Source organism: Melozone crissalis, unplaced genomic scaffold (assembly GCF_028551555.1).
Source record: "Melozone crissalis strain CALT ecotype California unplaced genomic scaffold, PUWL_Pcris_2 ptg000056l_1, whole genome shotgun sequence".
NCBI classification, from domain to species: Eukaryota; Metazoa; Chordata; class Aves; order Passeriformes; family Passerellidae; genus Melozone; species Melozone crissalis.
Genome location: NW_026535834.1, coordinates 7,715,905 through 7,742,946, shown reverse-complemented (window position 1 = coordinate 7,742,946; position 27,042 = coordinate 7,715,905). Strand labels below are relative to the sequence as shown.

Sequence of the window (27,042 nt, the reverse complement as noted above, 5' to 3'; positions counted from 1 at the left end):
CCTCATCTAGCTCTGCTTGAAGGCAAAAGCTGACAATCTGTTGTTTGTGGATGGATCTAAAGGCTTGGATTTTTTGGATACATTTGTGTCCTCAGATTTCTGCTCCTGGCTCTTCTTCACCTCATCTTCCTCAGCTGGGGGACGTTTCCTCTTTTTGTCTTCTGCTGAGTCATCGACTCTTCCTCCTCTTGCTTTCTCAGTCCACACCTTTGAAGGAAAACAGAAAACTCCAAATTAGGTCCCAAAACTCACCACTTAGTTTTATACACATTGTTAATCTGATTTTTAGGTACTGAAATAATTCCTGTGATGAACTAGTAGGGATTAAGTAAGGAACTATTTCTTCTCTTTCCTTTTTTCTAACAACATTCTCCTTCACAACTGAACTTCTTCTGAAACTGTGTATGAAATTGAAGCTTTAAATTGTCTTTCTGGAGAAATGAGAAACCCAAAAGATTCAACAAGTTAAATGAGAACAAATTTAATCCCCAGTGAATTAAGCCTGGCTATGTGACTTTGAACTCATTCCTTTTGTTATTTGTTTATTGATTACCTTCCTCTCACAAGCCTCATTTTGGAAAAGCTGCTTTTTGATATTGCTTATAATTCAGTTTATATTTTCATAAATTATAAGTCATAGATCATGGCACAATTAAAAATTGAAATCCATAAAGAGGAATTTCTGGAAAAAAAAATCCTAACTGAAAATAACCCAGGGATTCACTGGAGAGGAAAAAAAGTATCAAACCCACAGAATTAGAGAATGTTTTCTTACCATCCTTTCCTCTGATGTCAGCATTCTAAATCGACTCATTCCTTCTTTTATTACCTCTGCTTCATTCAGATCAGGATTATCTGTCAAAATGTTTGCTCTGTTCTCCTCTAGCCACATCTGGAAACCTGTCCTTGGTCTAAAGCAAGCACACAAAAACTGTCTGGTTAAGAAGATTATAGGAAAACCACATCCTCCCAAAACAACATCTCTGAGCAGCACCTAAGTGGTATTTTTGCTCTCAGAAGACCTCTCAGGGCAGCAGCCTCCTCTCTCCCATGCAGGATGCTCTCAGAACATGCTGACAAGGCAAGACTAAGCCAAGCATTTTTATTAAAACTGTGATAAATATATGGAGATTAACATTTTTAGAATGACAAAGCATAATGGTTCTCTCCCTTTCTGACAGGGTCCCATCAAGCTAAAAATAGAGCACATTCATTTCTCACAGCTCTCCTTGCCACTTGTTGTAGAACATCATCTGTAAAGGTTAACTGAAAGAATGCCAGCCCAAAAGAGTAATAATTACCTTCATCTTCCTCAGCTAAATGAAGCCTAAATGAAACATGATTGGAATAATGCAGCTTTCATGAGGATTGGGGTTGTTAGGAAATACATCTGCTTCCCAGGAACATGACAGATGAGAGCCTCAACCAGGAAGAGATGAGCTCCTCAGGTGACTGAAGATTTTGTGGACCTTCTCTTTAAAAAAATCCCACCAAAATAAAGGTTTTACTCTTTCACATAAGACCCTTAGCTTTGAGATTTTCTTTGTGATTTTGTTTGTGATTTTCTAGAGCTGTTGAAATTTTCACTATTTCCTATGCTTGGGACTGTCACAGCAGCATGGTTTCATTTATCAAAGGTCATTACAAGCAGTATCAAGGCAAAAATTGTTGCTTAGAGCCTCAAAATTATATTTTGAACTGCTCATTTATTATTCCCTCCAACATTTTTCAAGTGGGTTCACAAATGTGACAAATTGTGAGCTAAACTTTAATCTTCATGTTATTTTTCTTTGGCAAGTGCAGCATCTTCAGAAATAAAACAGATTTTGGACTTGCATTTCTATCAAAACTGGAATATGGCACTGAGATGCAAGTGTCTCTCACCTTCTGTTTTCACTGTTTTCCTGTGCAGTGACTTTGGCTTCCTGGGACTCATTTCCTGCTTTTTCTTCTCTTTCTTCCACTGTTTTTTCCCCAGGATTAGATGCAGGTGTGCGGGGCTGGAAGAAGGAGGCAGCTGAAGCCTACAGAAATGGAGAATAAGAAAGAAAAAAGTCAAATCACCTCATTCTCAGACAACATGTAACATGTAGCCTAACAAACCCCAAGCCTTTCCTAAAGACATAATAATTGCATTAATAGAGTATCTAGTCCATCCAATTCAGCACAGCAGATGTTTACATTATTTCAAATAAAAGCACAAGACTCAGCACAGAAATTAATTTCTAAAATTGATTTTTTCTGCTGTTTTTATGTGCTGTCATAGTCTTTGCACTATGCTTTAATGAATTCTGCTATCTAAGCTGCTTTACTCACAGGGTTTCATACTTGATAAAAGCTGGTAAAATTCCATTTTTTGTTCTTTCCTCACTGAAATGATGCAAGAAAGGCTACAAACATTACCTGCTTGGTCTTGGGTTTGGGAGTCAGAGGCTTTATTACTGGAGGGTTCTGCTTGTCTGCAGCTCGGCTGCCAGATGAAGATGTTTTCTTTGAGTATTTGGTCATATTGTCCAAAACATTTCCTGAGGGGACCACTGGCTCCTTTTTGCTGGATGACACCTAGCAAAACAAAGAAAATAGGTGTTTTATTTATTTTCTGTCATGTTCCCCTCCAAGGTATCTGTTATATTGGAAACTGCAGACAGAATCTGTTGTGGTTTCCAGAGCATCACAATCGAAGCTGCAAAATTCTCACCTTAAATGGATTCACCCGTCCTCTGCTGCTGGATGCAACCAGAGCTGCTTCACAGGAGAGAAAAAAGAATGTAAAAATGTGTGCACTCACACATATTCCCAAATCTTTGAGGCAATGTGCACATTTTAGAGGAGTAGAAAGACACTTTAATAACCCTGTGAAGGTTATGCTGTATGTGCTCAGCTATTCTTAGTTATCAGAAATGCCACACAGGACCAACAGCTTAAAATACAAACCCAGAGGAAGACCCAGTACTTCCTCCACTCCCAAATCCGTTTCCACTCCTATTATTCTTGCTCAAGGGTTGGCAGGTTGCAGGAGGTCACATTCTGCCCCTGCCTGCCCACACTCACAGCTCTAGCTCAGGATTTCTCACTCTGCTTTGCAAGTAATTAATGTGCCTGTGGGTAGTGAAACAAATCCATTGATCAGTGTCCTCATTCCTCCCTTGTCCCAAAGAAAGCCTTCATGGCACAGCCAGGCTGGCACTGATTCAGCATTTGGCACAGCTGAGGCAATCAGAGCAGTGCTGTGAACACCATTAGGTACTGAGGACAGGAAGAGGGAACCTCTTAAAAACAATCTGTGTGAGCAGGGCAGGCTGGACAGGGCTTGGAGCAGCCTGGGATAGTGGAAAGTGTCCCTGCTCATGGCAGGGGGCTGGAATGAGCTTTAAGGTCCCTTCCAATCTAAGCCATCCCATGATTCTGTGAATTTACCATTTGACAACACTGTTATGCACTAAATTTAGGTAGTAATGGGAAAATAAAGGATAAAAAACAGGAGGAGATTTATGAAGAATGACAAAGGTGTCATCCTTTTATCCTGGAATGAATTATTTACTCACCAGGCTTTGGAGTAGTCACCTCTGCTGAAGTGACACCTTTGGAGAAACCATTTGGCTCTTCTGAAAAAGGAAAGGAGAACATATTTAAATACAATAAAATACTGTAGCATAAATTCTTTTTTAAAAAATCAAACCAAGCTGACAAGTAAGGAAGGATGGGGCTTCAGCAACTTGTTCTAGAGGAAGGTGTCCCTGCCCTTGGCAGCAGGGCTGCAACTGGATGATCTTTAAGGTCCCTTCAAGCCCATTCTGTGATTCCATGATTACAGTTAAATTATCAGACAGTACAAACACTTTTACAAAAACATCTGTCACCTCTACCTTGATTTAGAGCTGTAAATTTATTTCTTAAACCTTAAGCTTATTCCTTAAAGTGTGCTCAAACTACTCATCTATCAATCTACCTCCTGCAAGACTGGAGCTGAAATCAAAGTAACTGATTAGAAGGTGAGCCAGTCCTTTAGGAATAAAATCAAGCAACAGGAAAAAATCCCCCAGGGCCCCTCTAATGGATACAAAGCACACACAGCTGTGACACAGCAGATGACACACTGTGAACTTGTTTCTCTGCAGTCACTGCAGGCACAGGCTGGAATATGGAGCCACTTAATTCCTTATTAAGTCTGCAAAAGCTTTCTGGATAACTCCCAGTCTATTCAGAGAATATATTTTTCTTACTCTCTTTATGCACTTCTGGGGTTTCTTCTGCTTCCTCACAGGCATCAGGTTCTTCCTCATCTTCCACTTCTTGGTCCTGCTGAACATTCCTGCCTGGCAGCTGCCCCCACTTGGTGGCAGAGCTGCTGGAACAAAATTTTAAATAAAATAAAGTGAGATGGAATATTGAACTAAAGGAAGGAATTCAACAGAAAGGAAATGGTCACCAAGTCAGAAGGAAAACTGAAACAACAGATAGCAAGCTCACTTACCTAATTTAGGCAATAAGGACAACAACATTTGGCATTTATGTGCATTATACCTTGATTAAACTGTGACGATTAAAGATTCATTAACCGCTCCATAATTTTATTGCCAAAACATTTTGCAACAAATATAAATGCAAATATTAAAGATCTTCTCTAATCTCCATGTAAACACATATACGTCCAGTATTATCAATTACTTTTTCTGCATCCATGAATATACACACAGTATATTCATATATACTGTATATATGTATTCTATTATATATCCATTATATATATAATATATATACATATATATAATATATGTATGTATATATATATATTATATATATAATGGATATATAATTTCATACTGAAGGCATCAAGTTTGAACATTTAATCCAATTATTCTCTAAATTTCCAATATAGTAGGATGTACAATTCTTGCATTTTCCTCCTAAAATTTGCCAATTACCAAAATCTGTATAATATACAAAAACAAAAGGCCCATTTCTTTCAACCAAAACAATCAGTATTAGATTATTCTGGCACTAAGAACAACATAATGTTGGTGATGTATTTTAGCCCTCAGAGTGGCTGAAGTTGCAGACATGGGATTAAAGCTTCCACACAGGATCCAGAAGAACAAGCCAGACTATTCAGAAATTAGTTTTGACTGAGCAGTTTAACACAGAAGAATAAGGGAAAGGCTACAGATAAATTCAGGGACTTATCACTTCCTTTTGCTTAAATAAGTCTCAAACTTCATACATAAAATTACTATAGGAAGACATTGCTTTCAACAATATTACATAAATGAATATAAATATATGTTATTATTATTATGAATTTAAATATGTTAAAAAGTAACCCCATAACAATTAAAAAAAAAAAACCACCAAGACACAAACACACACCTTTTGCCTCATCACGTTATACAAAGCAGATTCAGGTAGGAGAGGAAAGATTGATAGCACAAAGAGGAAAAAAATACAAAGCCAACCTGTAATATGTTCCATAGGTTTGAGGAGCTGGGATTAGTTAGGGGGGAATAAGACTAAATAAAATTAACTGAGATGGGATATTGAAAAAAAGGGATGGGTGGAGAAAGATAGGATTTTAAAACAGGTGTGGAATGAATTGAGATTGAGAGATTGAGACAAAGAGGGAAAAAAAATAGGTGGGAGTTAACCAAAGGTAGGGAAATGTGGGAAGAGAAAATTCCAGTCAGAGCAACTTAGCACTGAGCCTGCTTTGGCTCTGAGGCTGCTGGACACAGCACACAGGAAGTGAGGAGTGCAGATATTTCCCTCTGTGCTGTCCCATTTCCTGGGACTAATGAACCCTCACGAGACACCAGCAAGGATGTGTCATTCCACAAGTATCATTGCCAAGCAGAGCAACTCGAGCTGTCACTTCACCCACAAACACCCTGCAAACTGTGGGCCACAGAAAGTTCAGGGACTTAGCCCACAAATACCCTGCAAACTGTGGGCTACAGAAATGCATCAAAACCTCAACAGAGCAGCAAAACCCATCCCAGTTTTTAGCCACGGAAATTCGCCTTACCCAGTGCTCGAGCGCTTTCGGAAATCCTCTTCCTCCTCCTCATCCTGCTGTGCTGCTGCCAGCTCTGAGGCTTTTTCCACAGCCACCTCACTGAGGAGCTGGGCCAGGTTGAGCCTGCGGGAGCGGGAGGCGTATTTGATGGCCAGACTGAGCACGCTGTGGGTCATGAGCCCAGCCAGCTCCACGCAGCGCGACTCGCGCTCCAGCTTACAGGAGAGCTGCAAGAGAGGGAGCCTGGGGAGTCACACACCTCACCTCCACACTCCCTCAACACTCCACGAGTAGCACATCATGGTCTTGGTGGAGTGAATGAATAAAGATAAGACACTAATAATCATGAGCTACAGATCAAAGAAAAAGCTTTGTTATTTCTTTCTTCCCCCACCCTTCACACTGCAGCCCACCTTTTATCAGTCTGAACCAGCTGGTTGCCAATCACCAGCCAGACTCCTAAGAAGAAGAATCACATCAGCATTTACATCAGATGCCATCTACAAATAAATTATAGAATCATAAAATGGTTTGGGTTGAAAGAGAACTTAAAGCTCATCTCATTCCAACCCCCTGCCACAGGCAGGGACACCTTCCACTATCCCAGGTTGTTCCAAGCCCTGTCCAACCTGGCCCTTAGCACCTCCAGTCTCAGGAATAAATCTTACGGATTCTTTCTGTTATGTATTTGTACTTACAGCAAACAGCTTCATTAGAAGTTCCTGCTGTTCTTTCACTGCCTGATTTTTTGCATTTTCATCAAATTCATATCCATTTTTTGACAAGTAATCCATGTAGCCATGAAACAAAACTGAACGCCAGTACTGCTCCTGAAATAAAGGGAGAAGGATCAGTGTTGGAATTCAGAGGGGAAAAACAGTCCATACACAATGCCTAATAATTTACAATGGATTTTATCCACTTATTCTGAAACATTCCTTTCCTCTGATAATGAGGGTGAGGGGCAGAGAATTCTCCTTCAAGTCCATGCTACCAAGGAAAAGATGGAGAACAACCACACTTACACAAACTGATCCAAACCGTTGCCATGCATTTTGAATTCCATTTATATTACAGGCTTGCAACAGAATGAAAGCTACATGTTCACCAATGTACTATCAGGATAGACAATTCTAGAACAAATCATTTTATCTGCTGTCCTACAGCAAGCTGAAAGCGTTCCAGAATAACTCAGTAAACTTAGAAGTTTATCTGAGAAACACAAATAAAAACTATAATACAAGTATGGCTATTAGAACAGGCTAGCCTTGTTCAAAATAATTATAAACTTATTCAAAAGCAGTATGTTTTCATCAGATGTATTAGAATAACTTTTCTTTACCTACACATATTCCCTCAAGCCAAATCAACAGTTCCTGGCATTCTCATCCCATTATTTTGGGTAGAGGGAGGAATGGCAAACTCCCAGATAAAGAACAAAACACTTAACCAAATGAAGGAGAATTCATTAAAAATGTCAGGGTGTTTACTATTGAAAATTTTTATCTACACTTCTATCAAAGAGAATAAATTTTAAATAGCATTCAACTCTTCAAAGGCTGAGTTTAGAATTTTATGTTCATTTCTCTTTTGTGCATTACAGCTGAGCACCACAAGTTTGAAATACTAGAACCAATAAAAAAGAAGGATAAAACCAGTTCTTTGTCTAGAAGTTGTCCACAGGCACATCTTGTTACAACACACCTCTCAATAAGCCAAGCCCGAAGACCTGTGTTTTCAGTGATTATGAATTTGGATACTTAGTATATCTTTAAGAAATTTTGTTATTATTAAAATAGTAAAATCCAGACATAATCAAGGGCACCTTGACTGGGATCCCCAAATCTGGTATCACAACCCATTAAAAAACAAGATAAGAAAGACTTCAGTGGTCAGAAACAGATAATGTGTAAATACAGCTTTGCATCAGCTCTGCCAGTTTTATTTTGTGCTCTTCTAGGAACAGTTGTGAACCAAACCAGAGAACACTGAACCCAAATAACCCCTTGGCCACGTGTTTGACTCAGGGTTTGCACTGTTCCTCTTGTATCATCCCCACTCCAGGGACACCTGAGCCTCCCAGCTGTGGACTCCCCACCATTCCATACCTCCATCTGTCCCTTCTCTGTTTCCACTTGGCAATAAGGGAGTTTGAAAGGCAGGATTGCTACAGCAGGTCGTGGCAGGGTGGGAGGGAAGCGAGCTCCTTTACAGGGGATGCACCTGGGCACAGAAACAAAACACAGCCACACTCACCACAGGTTCCACATCCAAACCAGGCCTCCCAAGCAGCAAGAAACTTCAAGAGGATTTGTCCTTTGGAAAGTAGCAATTAAATGACTGGTTTAAATACAGCAATGTGTAAGATTGCATGAAAAAGGGTAATCTTCCCATGGCAAGCAAGAAAAGTGTTCAAAACCAGCCAGGCACACGTTGCTCTTGTTCACACTTTAAACTCCAAATGTGGCACATAACACACTCTGATCTTGATCTCACAGAATGTTTGATTTAACAGCTGCCACAAAGAGTAAATGCAATATATTAAAATCAGAAACCACTGAGCAACTGAAGGGACAGACTTATTGCTTTATTATATTTAAGGAGTAATTTCTGGTAACAATCACTTAAGCAAACCATTGACTGGGGAAGAGCTGTGTTTCCTGCAGCACCAATGCAGCATTGACAAAAACATCTGGGTTTCTAAGCTGCTGTTCCAGAGACTTGAAAAAAAAAGAACAGGAAGCATCAGTGTTCTGGCTATCTCTTAATTAAGGCATGTGGTGTTTCTACAACAACCCTCCCCCTCCTTATCTTCATTATGCTGCTGGCTTTGAGTAAAATGTTCTTAACAACTCAGAGAATAGCACCATCTTTCTTGGAATAGAAGGAAAAACTCAGGATGAGAGACTCACAGTTGACCATCTTATCAATGTGATGTGACCTGCACATTTTTGGTGAATTTTCTGGAGGCAAACATAATGATTTGGAGGGAAAAACAGGCAGGGAAGTGACATTTTAACAGAGGTATCAAATTATTTCCCTTATTCCAAAAAAACAGTGTATTATGAAGAATGCCACATAAGTTTTAATAAAATTCAGTCTCCCACCAAACTCTAAAATTGTCTGTATATAGTAAAGCATGAGAGTCTAAACTTCAATAAAATATGTGAGCCGATGGATTCTGCCCTGGCAGGAAAAGGACACAGACCGCTGAATAAAAACTGCTACAAATAAAGCTTAGCAACAAAATGTCCAGCACACATGTCACACTAAAGAGAAACAGTTATTTAGACACACCAGTATAACATTTTATAAAGAAATGGTTAGCTTTCAGCTGAATATTTGAGCAATTTTAAATCCAAAATGGCTCTTCAAGGTCAAAGTTTAAATATTAATGTAATAACAGACAGCTCTGATTTATCTATGTCTGATGATGTAGATGAGTTACAGGAGTGGATTATTTTCAAAGTCAAAAAAGGGGAAAAAAGATACCAAGAACCCCAAAAAACTTGGGGAAAAAAAAGAAAAAACAACCAAAACCATCAAAAGGAGAAGTAGATGTCCAACAGCCACCATAACTTCAGACAGTTTCTCTAGCAAAATGCAGTTTTATGAATGTGTCAATAAAGTGCACACACACCTCTGAGTCAATTAATCAGTCACAAATTAGAAAACTCTAATGAGTTACTCAAAGCCAGTTTATAAAGAATCCTCCATGCAGAATTCCATTTGGGGAGTTACCATTTGCTGTGAATATTTACCAGGCACCTGTTTCAGCACCAGCTGAAGTTTGCAGTCTTGTAAAAAGGGATTGAAAAGGATTCTCTAGGATTGAAAAACCAAGACAAACAAAGCATGAATTATCTAACCTGAGCTGCTGGGGATTTTCATGGATGCCAACGACCCAGTAATGATCATATTTCCCTTTGCAATGCTCTCTGGTGCTGCACACTGGAACCCAGGTATTGCCAAGCCCTCGGTTCAGCATCCGCACGATTCCCTCGGAATCCACGTAACAAGGGGTTCCTGTTGGGGACAAATGAGAGAATTTCCTCTGACAGGCAGCAAATTACAGCCCAGCCAGGTTTGGAGTGGTGGGTACAGCTGGGAAATGATGGTTTACATATTTCAGATAGATATCCTCTCTCCCAAAAGCAGCAGAATCAGTTTGGCAAAGGCAGTTTCCTTGGAGAGATGCGCCACCTTCTGTCAGCCAGCACCACTGCGGGCCAACTGACAGGCTCCAAATTTAAATATTTTATGGAGAAATCGAACTTATTTATACTGCTTGGGCAGATTCCCAAAGGAAATCAGCTATTATACAATTACTTTTTATGTTTATTATAAAAGCTACCAACTTTAAGGGGTTGGGGTGCTCTTATGGTGTATTAACAGTTTATTTCTATTGGCTGAGCAGGAAAAGCAATCAGGAGAACAAGTTCTGATAGCATTGGAATGGGAAAATATTAAAGACTTCTGATAAATATATTGAAAGAATATAAAAATAGAATTTTGCTGTTGAGGAGATTGGAAGAAAAAGTCCAATTCCTGAGATCTACATTATTAAAAGGGCATTAATTAGCCAAACTTGTCCATACAATAGCAGGATGGTTTGGGTTGGAACGGATGTTAAAAATTATCTTTTTCCACCCCCTGCCATGGCAGGGACACCTTCCACTATCCCAGGCTGCTCCAAGCCCTGTCCAGCCTGGCCTTGGACACTTCCAGGGATCCAGGGGCAGCCACAGCTGCTCTGGGCACCCTGTGCCAGGGCCTGCCCACCCTCACAGGGAAGAATTCCTTCCCAAAATCCCTCTGGCAGTTTGAAGCCATTCCTCCTTGTCTAGCCCAAAGTCCCTCTCCAGCTTTCCTGCAATCCCCCCAGCAGTGTCAGTATTTCTCTCATGCAGGTGTTCATACCTTCTGCAGAGAATCCAACCCACACCAAATAGGATTTCCTTGTCAGGGAAAGAGGGTCTCCATGCAAAATCTGTCTTTTCTTCATTCCTAGCTCCATCAGCTGTACCCCAAGGCACTGGTCCCCATCAAACCCAGTACCTAGGAAGAAGTTGTTCAATGATTGTGTTAGAAAACAGAAGAATTGGCTAAATTAGTTTTGAATCAAAAATGAATTCTAATGCAGCATTACCCATGGATACCACTGTCAGACACACAAGTATTTGATATTTTGGACACACAAGATGTGCATAACAACAACTTCCTTAATTTCCTGTAGTAATTCCTTCTGGCACATCTGAAATCCAAATTTAATTTATTAATTTCATTGTTGCAAAATGCTCCCCTTCCCCACAGTTTAATCTCAGCATCCCAATATTAAACACAGGCTCTGCTGTCAGAAGTCACAGGTCTGTGGGTTGTGATGGATGTGCTTGTAAAAGGACAAAAGAAGAGGAAAAAGACAAACACCATGAAGAAAAGAAGAAGAAAACACTCTGGTGATTACAAACAAATGAACCAGTGTGTGAAGCTGTGAGAGGTGAGGATTGAAAACAATCCCAGTTTAAAAAAGAAACAAAGAGAGAAATTACCTCTGTGATAAACAAGCATCAGCTGCTCTCCATGTCCTGCCATGGACACCACTGGGCCTGGGAGACTGAAGATCTCCTTCTGGACTCCTCCAACTGTGAACACACGGACCAGGAGGGCACTGGTGGCACAGGCAGCCCAGCCCTGACCCAGACAGATGGCCTCAATCTCTTCATCCTTTGGCATATCCACTGTCCACTCCTTGTTGGCATCCCAGGAGCCAAAATGGATGCAGTGCAGCTTGCTAAGGCAGAGACAAAGAACAAACAAACATCTCAACATGAAGTAAATACAATATCGGAAAATACACCAGTAAAATAAATTTTTGTCAGAGATCTCTGATGGAACTACAGGTGGCACTACAAATTTCAAGTGGTCATTTGCAAAGGTGTTGCTCTTATTACTCAAAAACTGAAGAGGCAGCTTGACCAGCACTGTAGATTTAAAGTCTCTAAAGCCTGAAGCAGAAAGAGTTGAAAGGTCTGAGAGATTTTTTTAGATGGAAGCAGCTAAATGTCCTCCTTGGCACCCTGAATGTCAGCCCTCATTAGAAGTCATTCATGTTATGCTGTCTTTCAAAGGGAAAAAACATTAGAAACTTCAGTTCTTAATAATTGAAAACTGCCTATGACCAATCCACAGACATGGTGCCTTTTGAGAGGTTACCCATTTCCACTGAGGAAAACACTGACACTGAAAACACTGACACTTTCAAAATGAGACAATCAATATGTAACAAATAATACTTTTAAAAGTTGCTTTTCAACTTACTACAAGGCTGTACGTGTGAAAATAATAAAAAAGCTCTTTCCTCAAGATATTTCTACAGAAATCAACAATAAAATACTGTTGAAATTGTTCTTAAATGCAAGAACAGAGTTTAGCTGGCCCAGCTGCTTAAATCTTTCTGTGGTTTTCATAAACTTGTCTTCTTCACACTTGAAATTCTTATGGGTATCTCCAAATATCTTCTTAGCAACAGTGTGAAAAGAAATAGCTGAACCCTTATGATTGATCTTTGGTCTGAGCAGATTGAAAAATTGTTGTTCATTTCCTTTGAGCCTGCATTGTGTACTTTCCAGTATACATACATTTGGAAAAGGAATTAGGAAGAAAATCTTAAGAAACAGGTTACATTTTTCAATACTCTTGAAGTCTCCAGTAGGTGAAAGCTAAAATTCCATTGAGAGTGGTCCCATTGTCTCAGGTTTAGCTGGGTGTATATTCTATTCCCATCTGTCAGAGGTGAGGCAGATATCCTCTGTTCATTGGGCAGTTTTTTCTTTATCTCTCCCACAGCCAACCCTCCCTCCAGGAGATCTCTGCTGTCCATGGCCACTGAGTGTCCCTGCAGGGCTGATCCAATCCCAGCATCCCATGGGGAGATGCTCCGCCCAGGGGAGGAGCCAAGCATTCCTACCTGGATCCAATCTGAGGTTTGGGACACCCCAGCAGCCTTTGCCCGCTGCATTGCCAGAGGAGCAGCTTTCTGCTGCCCTGCATTGCCAGAGGGAGCCCAGGCCCATCTGCAGCAGCCCTGGAGCTGCAGAGGAAAACTCCCCCCTTGTGCAGGATCCCTGCTGCAGCAGAGTCACAGCTGGCACTGCAGGAGGGCTGAGCCCCCCTGGGATGGGGCTGGGACACCTCCCTGACACACAAGGGGCAGGGCATGCCTTGACTCTATCAGTGTATTTTTTGTTTGTTTTTGGTTTTTTGCTTGTTTGTTTGTAATATTGCATTTGTATTTTTAGTTATCCTAGTAAAGAACTGTTATTCCTATTCCCATATCTTCGCCTAATTTCAAAATTATAACAATTCAGAGGGAGGGGGTTTGCATTTTCCATTTCAAGGAAGGCTCCTGTCTTCCTCAGTAGACACCTGTCTTTTCAAACCAAGACACCCATAAATAAAAAGCATGCTCAAAACCCAAAAAGCTCAGAATTGATAGAAGCCGACAACAAAAGCCGAAATACTTGAAACAAGTTAAAAGCAGCTCCCTGTTATGGGTTTTGAAGAGCAAGGCCATGACTTACCTTGCAAGCTCCTCTGTGCTCTCACAGGCCAGCAGGATGGCTTCAGTGGAGAGGTCAGCCATGGTGTGGCCCAGGGAGTTGGGCAGGTGGGTGGCATGGTGCACAGAGGTGTCGTGGAACTCGATGTCTATGGCGTTGTCCTGCTCGTCGTTGTAGCAGCGAATGATTCCGACCGAATTCCACACCTGGCAGAAGGAACCACACACAGCCAGAGAAACCCATCAAATCAAATGTGCTAAATCCAGCAGATCTACTGCCCTAACCCAGCCTGTTGTAATTATTTTATCTGGAACCAGAGTGGGTGGCAGGCTGGAGAAAGATTGGAGACCTGTGAAATCAGGACTTGTGGTTCCTAAGATGGCTGAATTAGGCAGAAAGTAGTTTCACTCTTACTGCTCAGCCATCTTTCTCCCCACCAAATTAAGTGTAAAGAACTTGCAGATAGAAAGAAATAGTGAATGATTAACATACAAGTCTTAACAGCACAAAATTATCCACAGTTCTGACTTAAAACTACTTTTTTCCCCATGCTACTCAATTTGCTAGAATTGAGTAGCACAGGTACAAACTGCTTAGCTTGATTTTATCTCAAAGCAAAGTATTTATTTCTAAAGCAACTGAAATGTAAAGCAAAACATTATGGAGTCCTTGCATGAAAACAAAGCTACTTTCCATTATTTAGCTTCACACTGTAAAGTATTAAGAAATATTGGATTAGATTAAAACGTGACATGAAACGGACAATATTAAATACAAAATTAGCATTTTAAATCTAAATAACCAGCATCTAAATCTAAATAACCACACAGATTTACCATGAATCGATGCATCAGATGCACAGGAGTGGAGCCAGACTGGAAGGGCTTTTGCCTGGGGGTTGGCATTGGCCCATCATAGAAAGGCTGCTGTGCAGATGATGGTGGCAAAGCTGAAAAGCCACCAGGCTGATCATCACCATCATCCTCCTTCTCAAGAAGACTGGAACTAGCTTTTATCAACCCAATATCTAGAAGTAGAAAAATAAAATAATCTCACACACAGTATTATGACACAATACAGGTTAAAAAAATTTAAAACGGTCAAGATTTCTCTGGAAAAACAAAGCAGAATATATCTGAGTGGAGGATGCTAAAAGATCATCCCAGTAAAAGAGCTCTGGAAAATCAGTTCATTGTGTACCTAGTGAGTTATCATCATCATCATCAATTACTGCCCGTCTCACGTGGCCTGGGGGCTGCATAAGGTCATCAGCATCATCCTCATGATCTCCAGTTTTTGGGGAAGAAGGTGGCTCAATCACATCCCCATTTAAATAATCATCATCATCTCCATCAAACAGATCATTGTAGTCTTTGGCCACTGCACTGGCAACCTACAAGCAGATCAGCCATCAGCACAGAACTTCCTTTGGAATGCAACTCAAGAAATAAATTAACACACAAGAGGGAACTTGTAAAGCACAAAACAAAGTGTTCCACATAACCTAAATAATGATATTAATTCAAGAAGTCATTGGCACTGAGCACCTTGTCATTTGGCTTCTCTACATCACCAATATTTTCCAACAGCCCCAGATTTCCTTCATTGTCTGTGTAAGCAATTTGCTTATATTTAGGGTGCCATGCCAGTCCACAAATTGAGTATTTTTTCTCATGCTTCATCCTAAAAAGAATATGAAAATAATGGATTTTAGTAAGCTCCTCAGGGCAGAACCTTCCCCTCCAAGAGTTATTGCAAAAAGAGGTAATTTTTATTTAGTACAAGAAAGTGATATTACACATAATAAGATAATTAATAGGCCAACTTCAGAGTAAACAGTTGCTATAAAAATAGAGCAAGTCTTCCTTTTCTATGAATAAAATAATTTAAGGTTTAAAAATCAATCAGAATCATATTCTTAAAACAACAGCTTCCTGATACACATTTAGAAGACAAAAGAACTCCTCAGCACTCATTTATTCCAGAACCATCCAGTCATAGAAAGAACATTATTTGTTTCTCTTGAATAAACTGAGAAATTAATCCTCTATCTTTTCCACCCTTTATGCTTACAAAAATCATCCCATTAATTATTTACATAATCTGTCAATAATTCTTAACATAGGGATTGCAGTTACAATCATGTTTCTTACACAGAATATTCAGATAATTCTCTTCTTCTCTACCTCATTTAATAACACCTTTGATTTTAACTGGGGGGATATTTAGGGTTCTTTAAGAGCTTTAATTAACTAAATTGCATTTGCCAGTCTGTCCTTTTTGGCCTACAGGTGAGGATGGCTGACTGACTGAGCTGTGTTTCCCTTTCCCTCTAGAAAACTTGTTACTGGGGCCTGGGGTGAGAGGAAAATTTGTTTCCATCAAAGCTATCCTTTAATCAATCATCAGTTTCAAAAATAATAACAGATATACACAAAAAGAAAGATTCTGGGATTTGAACAAAATCCACATTCAAGTCCCTTCCCTAAGGTGCCTGGAAAACCAGAACACTGAAAATCTCAGAGTTTTTCAAGAGGCAGAGTTCTGCATTTGCACCAAAAAAGTTGCACAGAAAAGACCATAAAATTCTATTTTGAGAAAAAGAGATGAATTTGGGGATTTATGGAACAACACTGAATACCTCTCTATGCACTGCTGGGTTTCCACATTCCACACCACTAAATTCCCATCCACACTTCCAGCTGCCAGGAACTGCCCACAGGGAGACCAGACCACAACATTCAAGGGCTAAGGAAAAAAATAAAACAAATTATAATAAAAACTAACCAATGCATGCCCAGCATTCCTATTCTGGCGCTTAAAACAGACAGATATTCTGGAATAAAAATATTAGTAATCATCTTTAGCAGACTATATTCAGCCTCCTGTATATGGGATGGGGTTAAGCAACTCTTTTTCTTTAAAAATTATTATAAAAATGGTAGCTTTTAAAAAAACACTCTTTAAGATAGCACACATATTTTTGTTTCAGAATATGCATCTTCTGGCATTAAACAGTGCCATGAGGCCAAACAAAACCCAATTCTAGACATGCAGGAAGAAGCAGAGTGTATTTTGCAAACTCAGCACTAAACATTGCTTTATTTATTTTGAACTTCATGCAGTCCCACAAATTAAAATCCAAGGCTGTGTGTTCTGCATCTTAATAACACTAGGAGGTGATTATCTTCAACCCAAAAATTCCCAAGTACACAGTGAGACCAAAAGAAAGAAGGTGGCACAGTCAGGTCTACTAAATTTCAGCTCAATAAAATAGAAAGTGAGCAAGTGACATCTCTGCTCCATACAGAAATAATACTCCTGACATTTTCTCTAAAAAGCTCTGTATTTAGAGCAATTTGTGGAAACAGATGTTCTTCAGCTGCAGTGGGTGAGTCACCAGGAGACTTCAGAGACCTGGTGGGTTACTAAAAATGAAGGAGGGGAATCACATGGAGGTGTTTGACACCACTCAGCATCTCTGCCCTGTTTTCCCACAGAAAGCAGAAATTAAACAGAAAATGTGAACAATAATTACCAAGAGAAGGGGGCCAGGGAGAGGTACTGTGCAGAAGACAATTTTTAGCAGAATAAGATTTAAATTGCAGAGTATTTAACAAGCCCCTGGTTTCTGCACCTACCTGTGTGATGGAGGCATCTGACAGATCAAATTGACTATCCCAGGTCTCTCTTCTGAACAGTTCAACAACTTTATCTACAGGAACTGCCAGCAGCTGCTCAAAGGAAAAATATTACACCATTTAGAACAAGTTACCTGTCAAACAGAACACTCAAGCTGCACATTTCCCTCATTCAGGAGCCTCACAGATGTGACTGCCTCAGGATTTAACAGCTTTCTAACATCCCAACCATGCCAACTGAGAGAGCAAGCTGAAGTAATTTAAATTACAAGGTTCTTTAATGCTTTCCACAGGCAACAGAGCAAAACATGCCTGTTTTTACTGTAATCTTAATTTCCTTCTGGCAGAAAACTGCACCATAAGGTTATAGGTTCTTATTTATCAAAACATGACACACACACATACACATAGTTTTCAATGCCCTGAGCACAAGACTTAGGTGATCCTTTACCTCCCTCCCCAAACTCCTTTTGATCAGGATACAATTTCTCAATAAATCTGATTTGAATAGCTGATTCCTAAACCAGCTCATTTCCCTTTCCATAAAACTACATTGATTTTACTGGCTGGTTATTTCTTTAGGATCTGTTTTTGTTAGGATTCCAACAATTTGCTTTGTAAGAGAAGCAAGACAGCTGCTTACATTTTGAATACATGTGTGTGTGAAGAATTAAAAAATGCAAAGTATTTGGTTTTATGCAATATGGATATTGAAACAATTTGTACTGAGGGTGACATTCACTCTTCCATGGAAAATTGATACATAACACTGTCATAGCAGCCAGGGACTTTGAAGAATCATGGAATCACTTGGGTTGGAAAAGCCCTCTAAGGTCATCAAGTCCAACCATTAATGTGACAGTGTCATCTTCACCACTGTCCCCTGTCCCCAAGTGCCACATCCACACAGTTTTTAAACCCCTCCAGGGATGGGGACTCCACCACTGCCCTGGGCAGCTGGGCCATGTCTGACAACCCTTTTGGTGAAGAAATTTTCCCCAATATCCAACCTAAACCTGCCCTGATGCAAACTGAGGCCATTTCCTCTTGTCCTGATGTTTGTGACCTGGGAGAAGACACCAACCCCACCTGGCTGCAACTTTGATCTTCAGGTGAAAAGAAAGGGAGGAACTTACTGAGGAAATATTTACTGACTAGAGCAAAATTGACTCCAAGCAGAGGAGGACAGGACTGCTTTGATGCTCTGTTGTGCTCAATTTGATTACTTCCCTCGTGTACAATGTTCCTTCCTATTCAAGCACAGCAAGACTGTTCAATGCTGGTTAGGGCTGACAGCTGAACTCCTGCCAAACTCAGTCTGGAGCTTAAACAAGGAGCCATTTCCAGCTTTTTATGTTTCCTAAAAGGGAACTTTACCCCAAATATTCTCTTTACTCTCAGGAGGTGCAATTTGGGCTTGCCCAGACTGAATTCTACCAGAGGCAAAAGAAGGATTAAGATGTGATAAAAGAATGTCACTTACCTTGCCAGTGCCAGGTTGCCAGGCAAGCCTGCAGATTGATTTAGCATTTATCACATCATTACATTTCTGCAGCAGCAGCCAGCTTGTTGTGCATGTCTGAAAACAAAATTTTAAAAAATAAGCTTTTTAGCTCAGCAAAAATCTGCTGGTTAGGACAAATTCTTAAAGGATTTGAGTGGGGAAAAAAACCAAAAGGAAGAAATATATCTGAACTGAAATAATCTCTTTCATAAAAATACAGTAGTACATACTGCCTTAAAAATAATTTGTCCATGTAGCCCTGAAGCTATTTTAACGACAATAAAACTACTTGTAACAGAAATAAGATCACAGAACATGTATTTTTAACCAAGTACAGAACAAATGAGCCCATCTATTATTAGGTTATAGAGAAATCTGGCCAAAATGCATTTGTCAAACCCAGATCAACTGCAGCAAGGTGACACAGCACAGCCTGAATATGGTCCCAGCTGTAGAAAGAATGAATGGCTGTAATCTCAAATCCCAGCACAGATTCATGCATCAAACTGCCCCAACCCTGGAACATTCTCAATGTTATTTCCCCAGAAGCAGCCACTGTCAGTCTGGAACGTGAAATTTCACACAACTATGCTTGTGTCATAAAAAAGGAGCAAGCCACAAGTGTGGGGGGGATATTTTCAACTGCACTTACAGGAATAATTCCACAGGGATTCTTATTCCAGTCAGTGGCATTCAGCAAAGCTAATTCCATACCCATATGCAGAACTGCCTTATTAAAGCCTTCACCTGAAATTCTCAAGTTCCTTAGAGTTCTAAGAGCAGAGGCTAAATGTGTTTACTACAGTTAATAAAATGTTTATTATAATCAAAATTCCTCAGTGCTGAAATTCTGAAATGAGGACTCTGATGTCAGTTGCTATCCTCATTTTGTCCTTGGCACTTGTAGTGTTGGCCAATTAGAAGAGATGAACAGAAGGAATCAGGGATTTCACAGGCAGGAAGAACAAAACACAGCTACCCAGGCAACATTTCATAATCAGGTTTTGGAATTTCTCCCAGAAGCAGAGAGAAGTATTCTGTGAAGTGCAGCTAGATTTCATCCCCAAAAGGAAAATCCTACTCCAGGAGGGTTATTTCAGTCCAGCTCTTCCTGCTGTCTGTGAAATCCTGGATTGCTTAGAAAAGATTTCACATGGAAAGGGCAGCCTTTACCTGATCTGCAATGCTCCAGACTCTGACAGAACCATCACAGCTCGCCGAGGCCTCGGTGAGAGAACGGAGTAAACAAATTAATAATTAAAGACATGGAGAAATTAATGCTGCAGAATTGAAAAATCCCTACAACCAATGCCACACACACAGGATACACAGGCAGTTTTAAGAAAACCTCTCTGTTTAAACCACTTTAAGATTTAAAAATTTCCAATGCTGTCATCCTGGAGCTGTACTCAGCTCCAAGCTGCTGTAATTACAAACCCTCATACTTCAAGTGAGCTATTTATTTGCAAAAGAGGCTCAAAATTAATGTTACATATCTTTAGTGAGGCACCTTTCCTCCTCTAAATTAGATTCCAAAAGAACACAGACAGTAACTGATTAGTAAAGCACAGACTGAGTTCTCCTGGGAGGCAACAAGTTGTGACAGACTCCACCACCAGCAAGGTCAGATGAAATGAAATTGTCTCATCTGCCCAGCCACTGGTTGGTTTTTCTGGTAAAAAAAAAAATCTAATTTCCCCCCCCAACCCCAAGGAAAATGAGATTCAAAGCAGAAAGCAAATAAGAAAAGTTTATTTTTACCAGGTAAACATTCTTGGGGTCAAAAGAAAGGCTTAACACAGGAGCATCGTGCCCTCGGAATGTTTTCTGCTTGCTGCTATCAGTCACCTCCACAACTTTGATCATAAAGTCACTGCAGATGACAATGACATAAAATTGTTAACATTGCTATTAACAATGACAAACTACGGGTTTATGGCAATAAAAATAGGCATTAAATATCTTTTGGGGAAGTTACAGCTCTCAACAATATATGATGTAATGGAAAATGAGAATCTTGAGGATTGTTACAATAGGAGTCAGGCCAGACTGGTTTTAGCAGAAAATTATTTTTGTTCATGTCAAAATCCATAAAATATGGTTGTTTTTTGAAAAAGATATTATGCCCACACAGACCATATATCTCTTCAATATTATATTCTACATGATCTAATAAAAATCTGCTCAGATACCAGAGAGCTGATGATTTAACAAGAAGTATCTACTGAGTGGGACCAATATTCATTAATATAATTATTTGGCCAAGTATCTTTTAAAAATAAGATGGTGCAAGTAGTTTATTTTATGTGACTTTTTAACAGGATTTTTAAGACTATTTAGTGTATCAGATACAATAAGGGAATTGTAACAATTTAATTCCTTCTTCCAAAATTGCAGCCAATGCTGCAGTTTAACTCACAATATCAATCCTAAGACAAAGAGCTCCTGTGATAAACTTCCAGTACCACTCCCTCTGAAACTTCATTGCAATACCCTCAGAAATTTCATTTTAGGATCTAGTTCTATAAGGTTAACCATTACTTTTAATCTTTTCCATGTAGCTCACGAGAACTTTGGCAGCCAGTTGGATGTTAAATTTATATACAACTGAAGTTTGAAGATTTCATGTAAAAACAGAGAAATCTGGGACAAATAAAAGCAATTCTTCTCAGCTGCACTCCCACACTTCATGGCTTTCACCATTCTCCTTTAGGGGTACACAAAGACCTCAGTGAGGGGTGGCCTGACAGTCTTGTGAGCTCTTTTTCCTGAAAACGTGGGAGCCCCAGCCAGGCTGCAGGAGTTCTGGGGGGGTTATAAAAGTTTTAGAAACAGCAAAGAGTTTGCTGTCTGCCTAATCTCTCTAATCAAAGCTGGATCCTGGGGCAGAGCTGTTCTCTCAGAAACAAGCACTGGCACAGGGCCCAAAGCCATGATCCCTGTCAGATTTGGAGATTACACTGGTTACTGCCCAGCCTCCCAGTTCTGCTGGAGCTGCTGCCAGAGTTCACAGCACGTTCATCCAAAATGCTTTTCTGGTTCAATTCACCCTTAGAGGAGTCAGGAAGCAGATCCCTGCCATCTCCCCTGTGGAGCAAAATTCCAGAAGAGAGGCAAGCAGGCAGTTTGAATTAGCTATGACTGCCCAAAGAGTTCACCAAATCCAATTAAGAATCACCTGAGCCTTAAATACATGAAAACAACCCACAAAAAACCCATTGCCTGTTGGCTATTTTGCTTCCTCTGTTAAAGCACTAGAGTGTATTCTGCAAAAGCACACATGCTGCCCTAAGAAAAGAGCTAAACTACATATTAAATTCCCCTCAGGCAAGTCTTGAAAGTGTCATCTGTTATCATTTGGCAGATCAGTGATGCTTACGCCAGAGAATGACTCAAAGCTCTCACACAAATCAGAGGCAATCTAACTTTTAGATGTGCACATTCATCTGCAGCCCCATGATCCTGAGCAGCAGGGACATCATCCTCAGCTCCCTGTGACAAAACCATCCCTGAGAGGGGACATCCAGAAAGGTGAACACCTGAGCTGAAAACACTCAAGGCTCCTAAAGGAAAGAAATTATTGCACAACACCAGACTCCCATGTAAAACTACTTGGTGGATCAAGTATCTCCCAGAGCATTGTTTCCTAAACTCCTCTTCATTCCTTTCTTCCCCTCCACCCCCTTGAAGGCATTTTCCAGCCCTCAGAGGTTTGTGGGTTCATGACCTCGTTGGTAACAACCAGCCTGGGAGGAAATTTCCAGATTCTGAAGGGCTGCAGAGTTTTTCCTCACACAGTACCTGGAGCCAGCAGCAACTTTGGTGCCATCAGGACTAAAGGTGACATGGTTGGCAGGCATGGTGAAACGAGTGAGGATCCCATCTGGAGCTCCCTCAGGAAATGTGTGGATCTGGACAGTGTTGTTGGAGACTGCAGTGATCAGCCTTCCATTCTGACAACAAAATCAGACACAAAATCTGTCACTAAAAACACATTTATGCCACAGAGACAAAAATCCCGCTCTGATGTCCCAAATATTTTGTCCAATTATTCATTTATTTATTCATTTCATTCATTTATTCATTCATTCATTTATCCATTTCAAAAAGGTCTGATAGTAAAAGTAGTACAGGAAATACTTTTTAACTCATATTTTTTCCACCCAAAAATATAGACAAACATAGTAACTTCAATAATTTATCACTTTAACCAAACTAACTTGCATGATATTTAGATCTGCTGCAGCATCAGGAGAGGGCACCCTTGGACTGGAATTCTCAGTTAAATTCCACCAGGGAAAGATGAGAAGTTCATCAACTATAGCTCAGTTCTTTGCAGAAAACAGAAGGCAGATGTTTACTAAAAATTAATCCAGATTTTTAAAAGTGCAAAATAAAAGAAATAATTATCCCATTCTTGGAAAATAATACCTGTTTGAGTGACAATACTATTCTCCAGTTGTACACACCAGTAAAACTTTAAAATAAATGTAAAGAAATTTCATATTTTCTTTTTTATTGTGTGTATTTTTTTTGGGGGGGGGCAGTATTGTGGTTGGGGTTTTTTGCTAAGGTATATAAAATTATAGTAAAAAATCCTGAAGGTAAAGGAAACAGCAGTCAGTAGGGAATAACCTAAAAAAATAAGAGATTTGATTTATTACCTAGATTACAACATCTCAAAACAGTCCCTCATTGCATTTCATTAATGATGGGTAATTTTTGAAAAAGGATTTCCTGACATTTAAGTCTCCCACTGCTTAAAAATAAAACATCCTTCAAAACTAGGAGCACCTTTTTCAATTTTTTTCCAGGATTTTTCCTCATCTTTTCTTTAACAGATTTAGCAATTTCTGGCTCTGCCACTGATTTGCTAAGAGAACCCATTCAAGTCACCTCACTTGGTCTGTGAAACAATAATTAATGTGACGGGAATCTACAGCAAAATATCCTAAAAATCAATGATGAAAATAGATTTTACATGTATATGAGGTATGTTAAAAAGGACATTAGAAAGAGGATTCCATTAAGGCAGTAATTCTGAATAAGACTTCACATTATAATTCTTATAATGCAATACAAATATGTTAATACTCATTTATTTCTTCTTTCATCCTCCTCTACAAAATCACAAGTAGTTGAAAAATTATCTTAAATTTTCTCTTTATCACTGCCAGGTTAAATACACAATATTTGTAGAACTGATGTAGACTTCTGGAAGTTTTCTCTTCTAAAATTGCCACAAAGACATTTTAGACCCACTATGATTAATGCAATATAAAAAAAATGGACATGAAGGGAAAAATGTGACAATTCTCAAGCTAAATACATGAACATGCATAGTAAAAATAATTATTTTCTATTATATAAATCTTCTCACTTCAGGGACACGGGGTCAGAGGCATCTTTAGGCCAAACAACAATTTTGAGAGCAAAACATCAACCAATTATTAAAAAAAAAGGTGTTACCAAACCATTACTCACTTTGTGAAAGCAAGTTTTGATTAATACAGATTATAACTCCTTGGACTTTAACACATAAAACAACCTCTTGGCTTTCTTCCTAATACTTGATGATCACATCCTATGCTGGGAAAATTCTTGCAACTCACATGGTGAGAAAACACTGAAACAGCTTAAAAAGTTCACTGAATAATTAGCTTAATCTGCTGGGTTTGTTTCTCAGAAAGGAGATCAAAGTCAGAAATTAATATAACTGAATGTGAAGGAAGAAGAGGAGGAAAAAAAGCATTACAGAAGTTTAATGTAAGTTATAATTCCTCTATAACTGTGTATGGGGTAGAATGAATTGTCAGAGGTAATTCCTGTTTATTGTTACCCACAGAGGTAACAATAAACCTGAGCTGGCAGATCCAGAATCTGGAGGAAGATCCAGAATCTGGAGGAAGATCCACAACTGTGAGCAGCTGTGTTAACAACCCTACCTTTAGAGCACATGAGTAGGCCTTTTCTCCCACATTAATGGACTTTGGATCATCATCATCCAGGTTTTCCCAAATCCTAACATCTCCATCACTGCCACAAGTCACAATGCAGCTGTGGAAAGACACAGGATCTGTTAACATCCAGGAATCTGCATCCTTTTTGAAGCATTTGGTTGGAATGCCAAACAAGGCTTTTTGTGGTTTCAAGGGATTGTTACCAGACCATCTCTTATGAACTGTCTTTGCAATGATAATGAACTTAAGAAAGGAATAAAATAATAGGTACTTTAACCATAACCAGTATATAAGGTGGATATCCTGAGTTTGTTTTGAGAGGGCTTGGGTTTTTTTTTTAGTTTACTTTTCAGTCTATAAAAAGGTATTGCTAAATATATAGTTTGTATTTTAATACTAGATATATAGTTTTTATTTATACATTCAAGAACTACCACAAGGAAGAGATGAAAATATAGCAATCCCAATATTGCTTTCCTTCAACTGTATTTTTAATTTCTTAGTGCATACATAAACGTATTTACTCCCACACTACACTGATTTCTGCTAAAATCTATGAAGTCACTCTCATAAAATGTGCACATAGAGTTTTTAAATATATAATACTTACTATATATATGTATACACATGGGGATATATATATATGCTTATATTTAAGTTATAAATCAATCACTTCTAAAATCAGAGCACCTAAATATGTCACACAGCCAGTTGTCAGCACAGGCAAAACTCAAAGGATTTCCTGAACCATGCCAAGCCATAAATCCATCCCAGTGTCTCACACAGCAGTGGCTGATATAGAAACTTACAGAATCACTCAGATTGAAAAAGCCCTCTAAGATCATCCAGTCCAACCATTCCCCCAGCACTGCCAAGGTCACCAATCTGTGTCCCCAAGTGCCACATCCACACAGCTTTTAAATCCCCCCAGAGATGGGGACTCCACCACTGCCCTGGGCAGCCTGTGCCAATGGCTGATCACTCTTTTAGAGAGGAATTTTTTCCTAACACCAAACTGCTGGGAAAGCATGAGACAGGAACAAGCCCAGGCCTCTCTTGGCTCTGTTACCTGCCGGTGTCATCGAAGCAGACATCGGTGTGTCCCTCGGTGTGGCCATACCGCATTGGCTTCTGCTTTGATGGCATCTCTGCTCCCACCTGTCTGCTCATGGACAGGAAAAAAGAGGAGAAATAACATCAATTAAAGGGAAACACTTCGGGAAGAGCATCACATGGGGGGTCAAGGTGAGAGCTGCTGGGACACCCACCTGCAGGGATGGGGACATGGGCTGGGAACACCAAGGGGATGGGGACACAGGGTGGGAGATGAGGACACTGTGGGGATGAGGACATGGGAATGGGGACATAGCTGGGAGGGGAGCAGGGGACACTGCAGAAATGGTGACATCGCAGGGATGGGGGCACGGGAACGGGAGATGAGGACACACTGATGAGGTCATGGGGACAGGAGATGGGGACACTGTAGGGATGACAGGGACGTAGGACGAGAGGAACACTGACATCGTGGTGATGGGGACAGGGGGTCGGGGGAGCCACAAGGATGGGGGCATCGGGAAATAGACATGAGGATAGAAGATGGGGACATTGGATATTGCGGGGATGAGGGACACGCTGATGAGGTCACGGGGCGGGAGATGGGGACACTGTAGGGAGGGTGACATTTCAGGGATGGGGATATCGCAGGGATAGGAGATGGGGACACCGTGAGGATGGGGACACAGGGATAGGGGGTGTGAGGATGGGGACACCGTGAGGATGGGGACACAGGGACAGGGGGTGTGAGGATGGGGACACTGCGGGGATGGGGTCACAGGGATTGGGGGTGTGAGCATGGGGACTCCGCGGGGATGGGACACAGGGATTGGGGGTGTGAGCATGGGGACTCCGCGGGGATGGGGTCACAGGGATTGGGGATGTGAGCATGGGGACGCCACGGCGATGCGAGCCCGGGTTACCGAGGCCCGGAGGGGCCTGGCACGCCGGGGCCTCTCCCTCGGCCGCCCCAGGGCAGGCCGGAGAGGCCGCCCGCCAGACCCCGGCAGGGATCCCCGTTCCCCGCGGCTGCCCCCGCTCCGGAAAGGTCCCGCAGGGTCCCGGTGGGGCCGCAACCGCCATCCCTCCCTGTCCCTGTCCCTCCCGCCGCTCACCGCGGGCCCCGCCGCCGGTTCGAGCCTTCCCGCGCCCGCCGCCGCCGCTCCGCCCTCGCTGGGCCGGGCCCGAGCCGTCAGCGCCGGGGCGGGGCCGGGGCGGGCGCGGGGCGGCCCCGGCAGCGGGGATGGCGGCGGCGGCGGCCGGGTGAGGGGCCGCGGCTGGCAGCGCAGAGCCCGCCGGCACCGGCTGGGGACAG

At 40.8% G+C, this 27,042-nt stretch overlaps 1 protein-coding gene across 2 annotated transcripts; it reads right to left on the bottom strand.

Annotated features, from left to right (window-relative positions):
- WDHD1 (WD repeat and HMG-box DNA binding protein 1) lies at window positions 1-25,820 on the bottom strand. Of its 2 annotated transcripts, none has more exons than XM_054286795.1 (25): window positions 25,744-25,820; window positions 24,660-24,771; window positions 22,516-22,667; window positions 20,476-20,587; window positions 19,888-19,938; window positions 18,694-18,789; window positions 17,211-17,303; window positions 16,211-16,317; window positions 15,117-15,252; window positions 14,770-14,962; window positions 14,406-14,596; window positions 13,591-13,775; window positions 11,560-11,801; window positions 10,931-11,068; window positions 9,880-10,036; window positions 8,119-8,233; window positions 6,709-6,840; window positions 6,017-6,237; window positions 4,224-4,351; window positions 3,546-3,605; window positions 2,699-2,742; window positions 2,404-2,562; window positions 1,885-2,024; window positions 776-911; window positions 1-207 (listed from the first exon to the last, which is right to left on the bottom strand). In XM_054286795.1, exons 1-25 carry the CDS (start codon window positions 25,818-25,820, stop codon window positions 7-9), a joined length of 3,378 nt encoding a protein of 1,125 aa, XP_054142770.1. In that variant the 3' UTR covers window positions 1-6. The 2 variants fall into 2 exon arrangements, with proteins under 2 accessions (XP_054142770.1, XP_054142771.1); XM_054286796.1 differs by having other exon boundaries at window positions 3,546-3,602.
- Window positions 25,821-27,042: the final 1,222 nt, after the last annotated feature.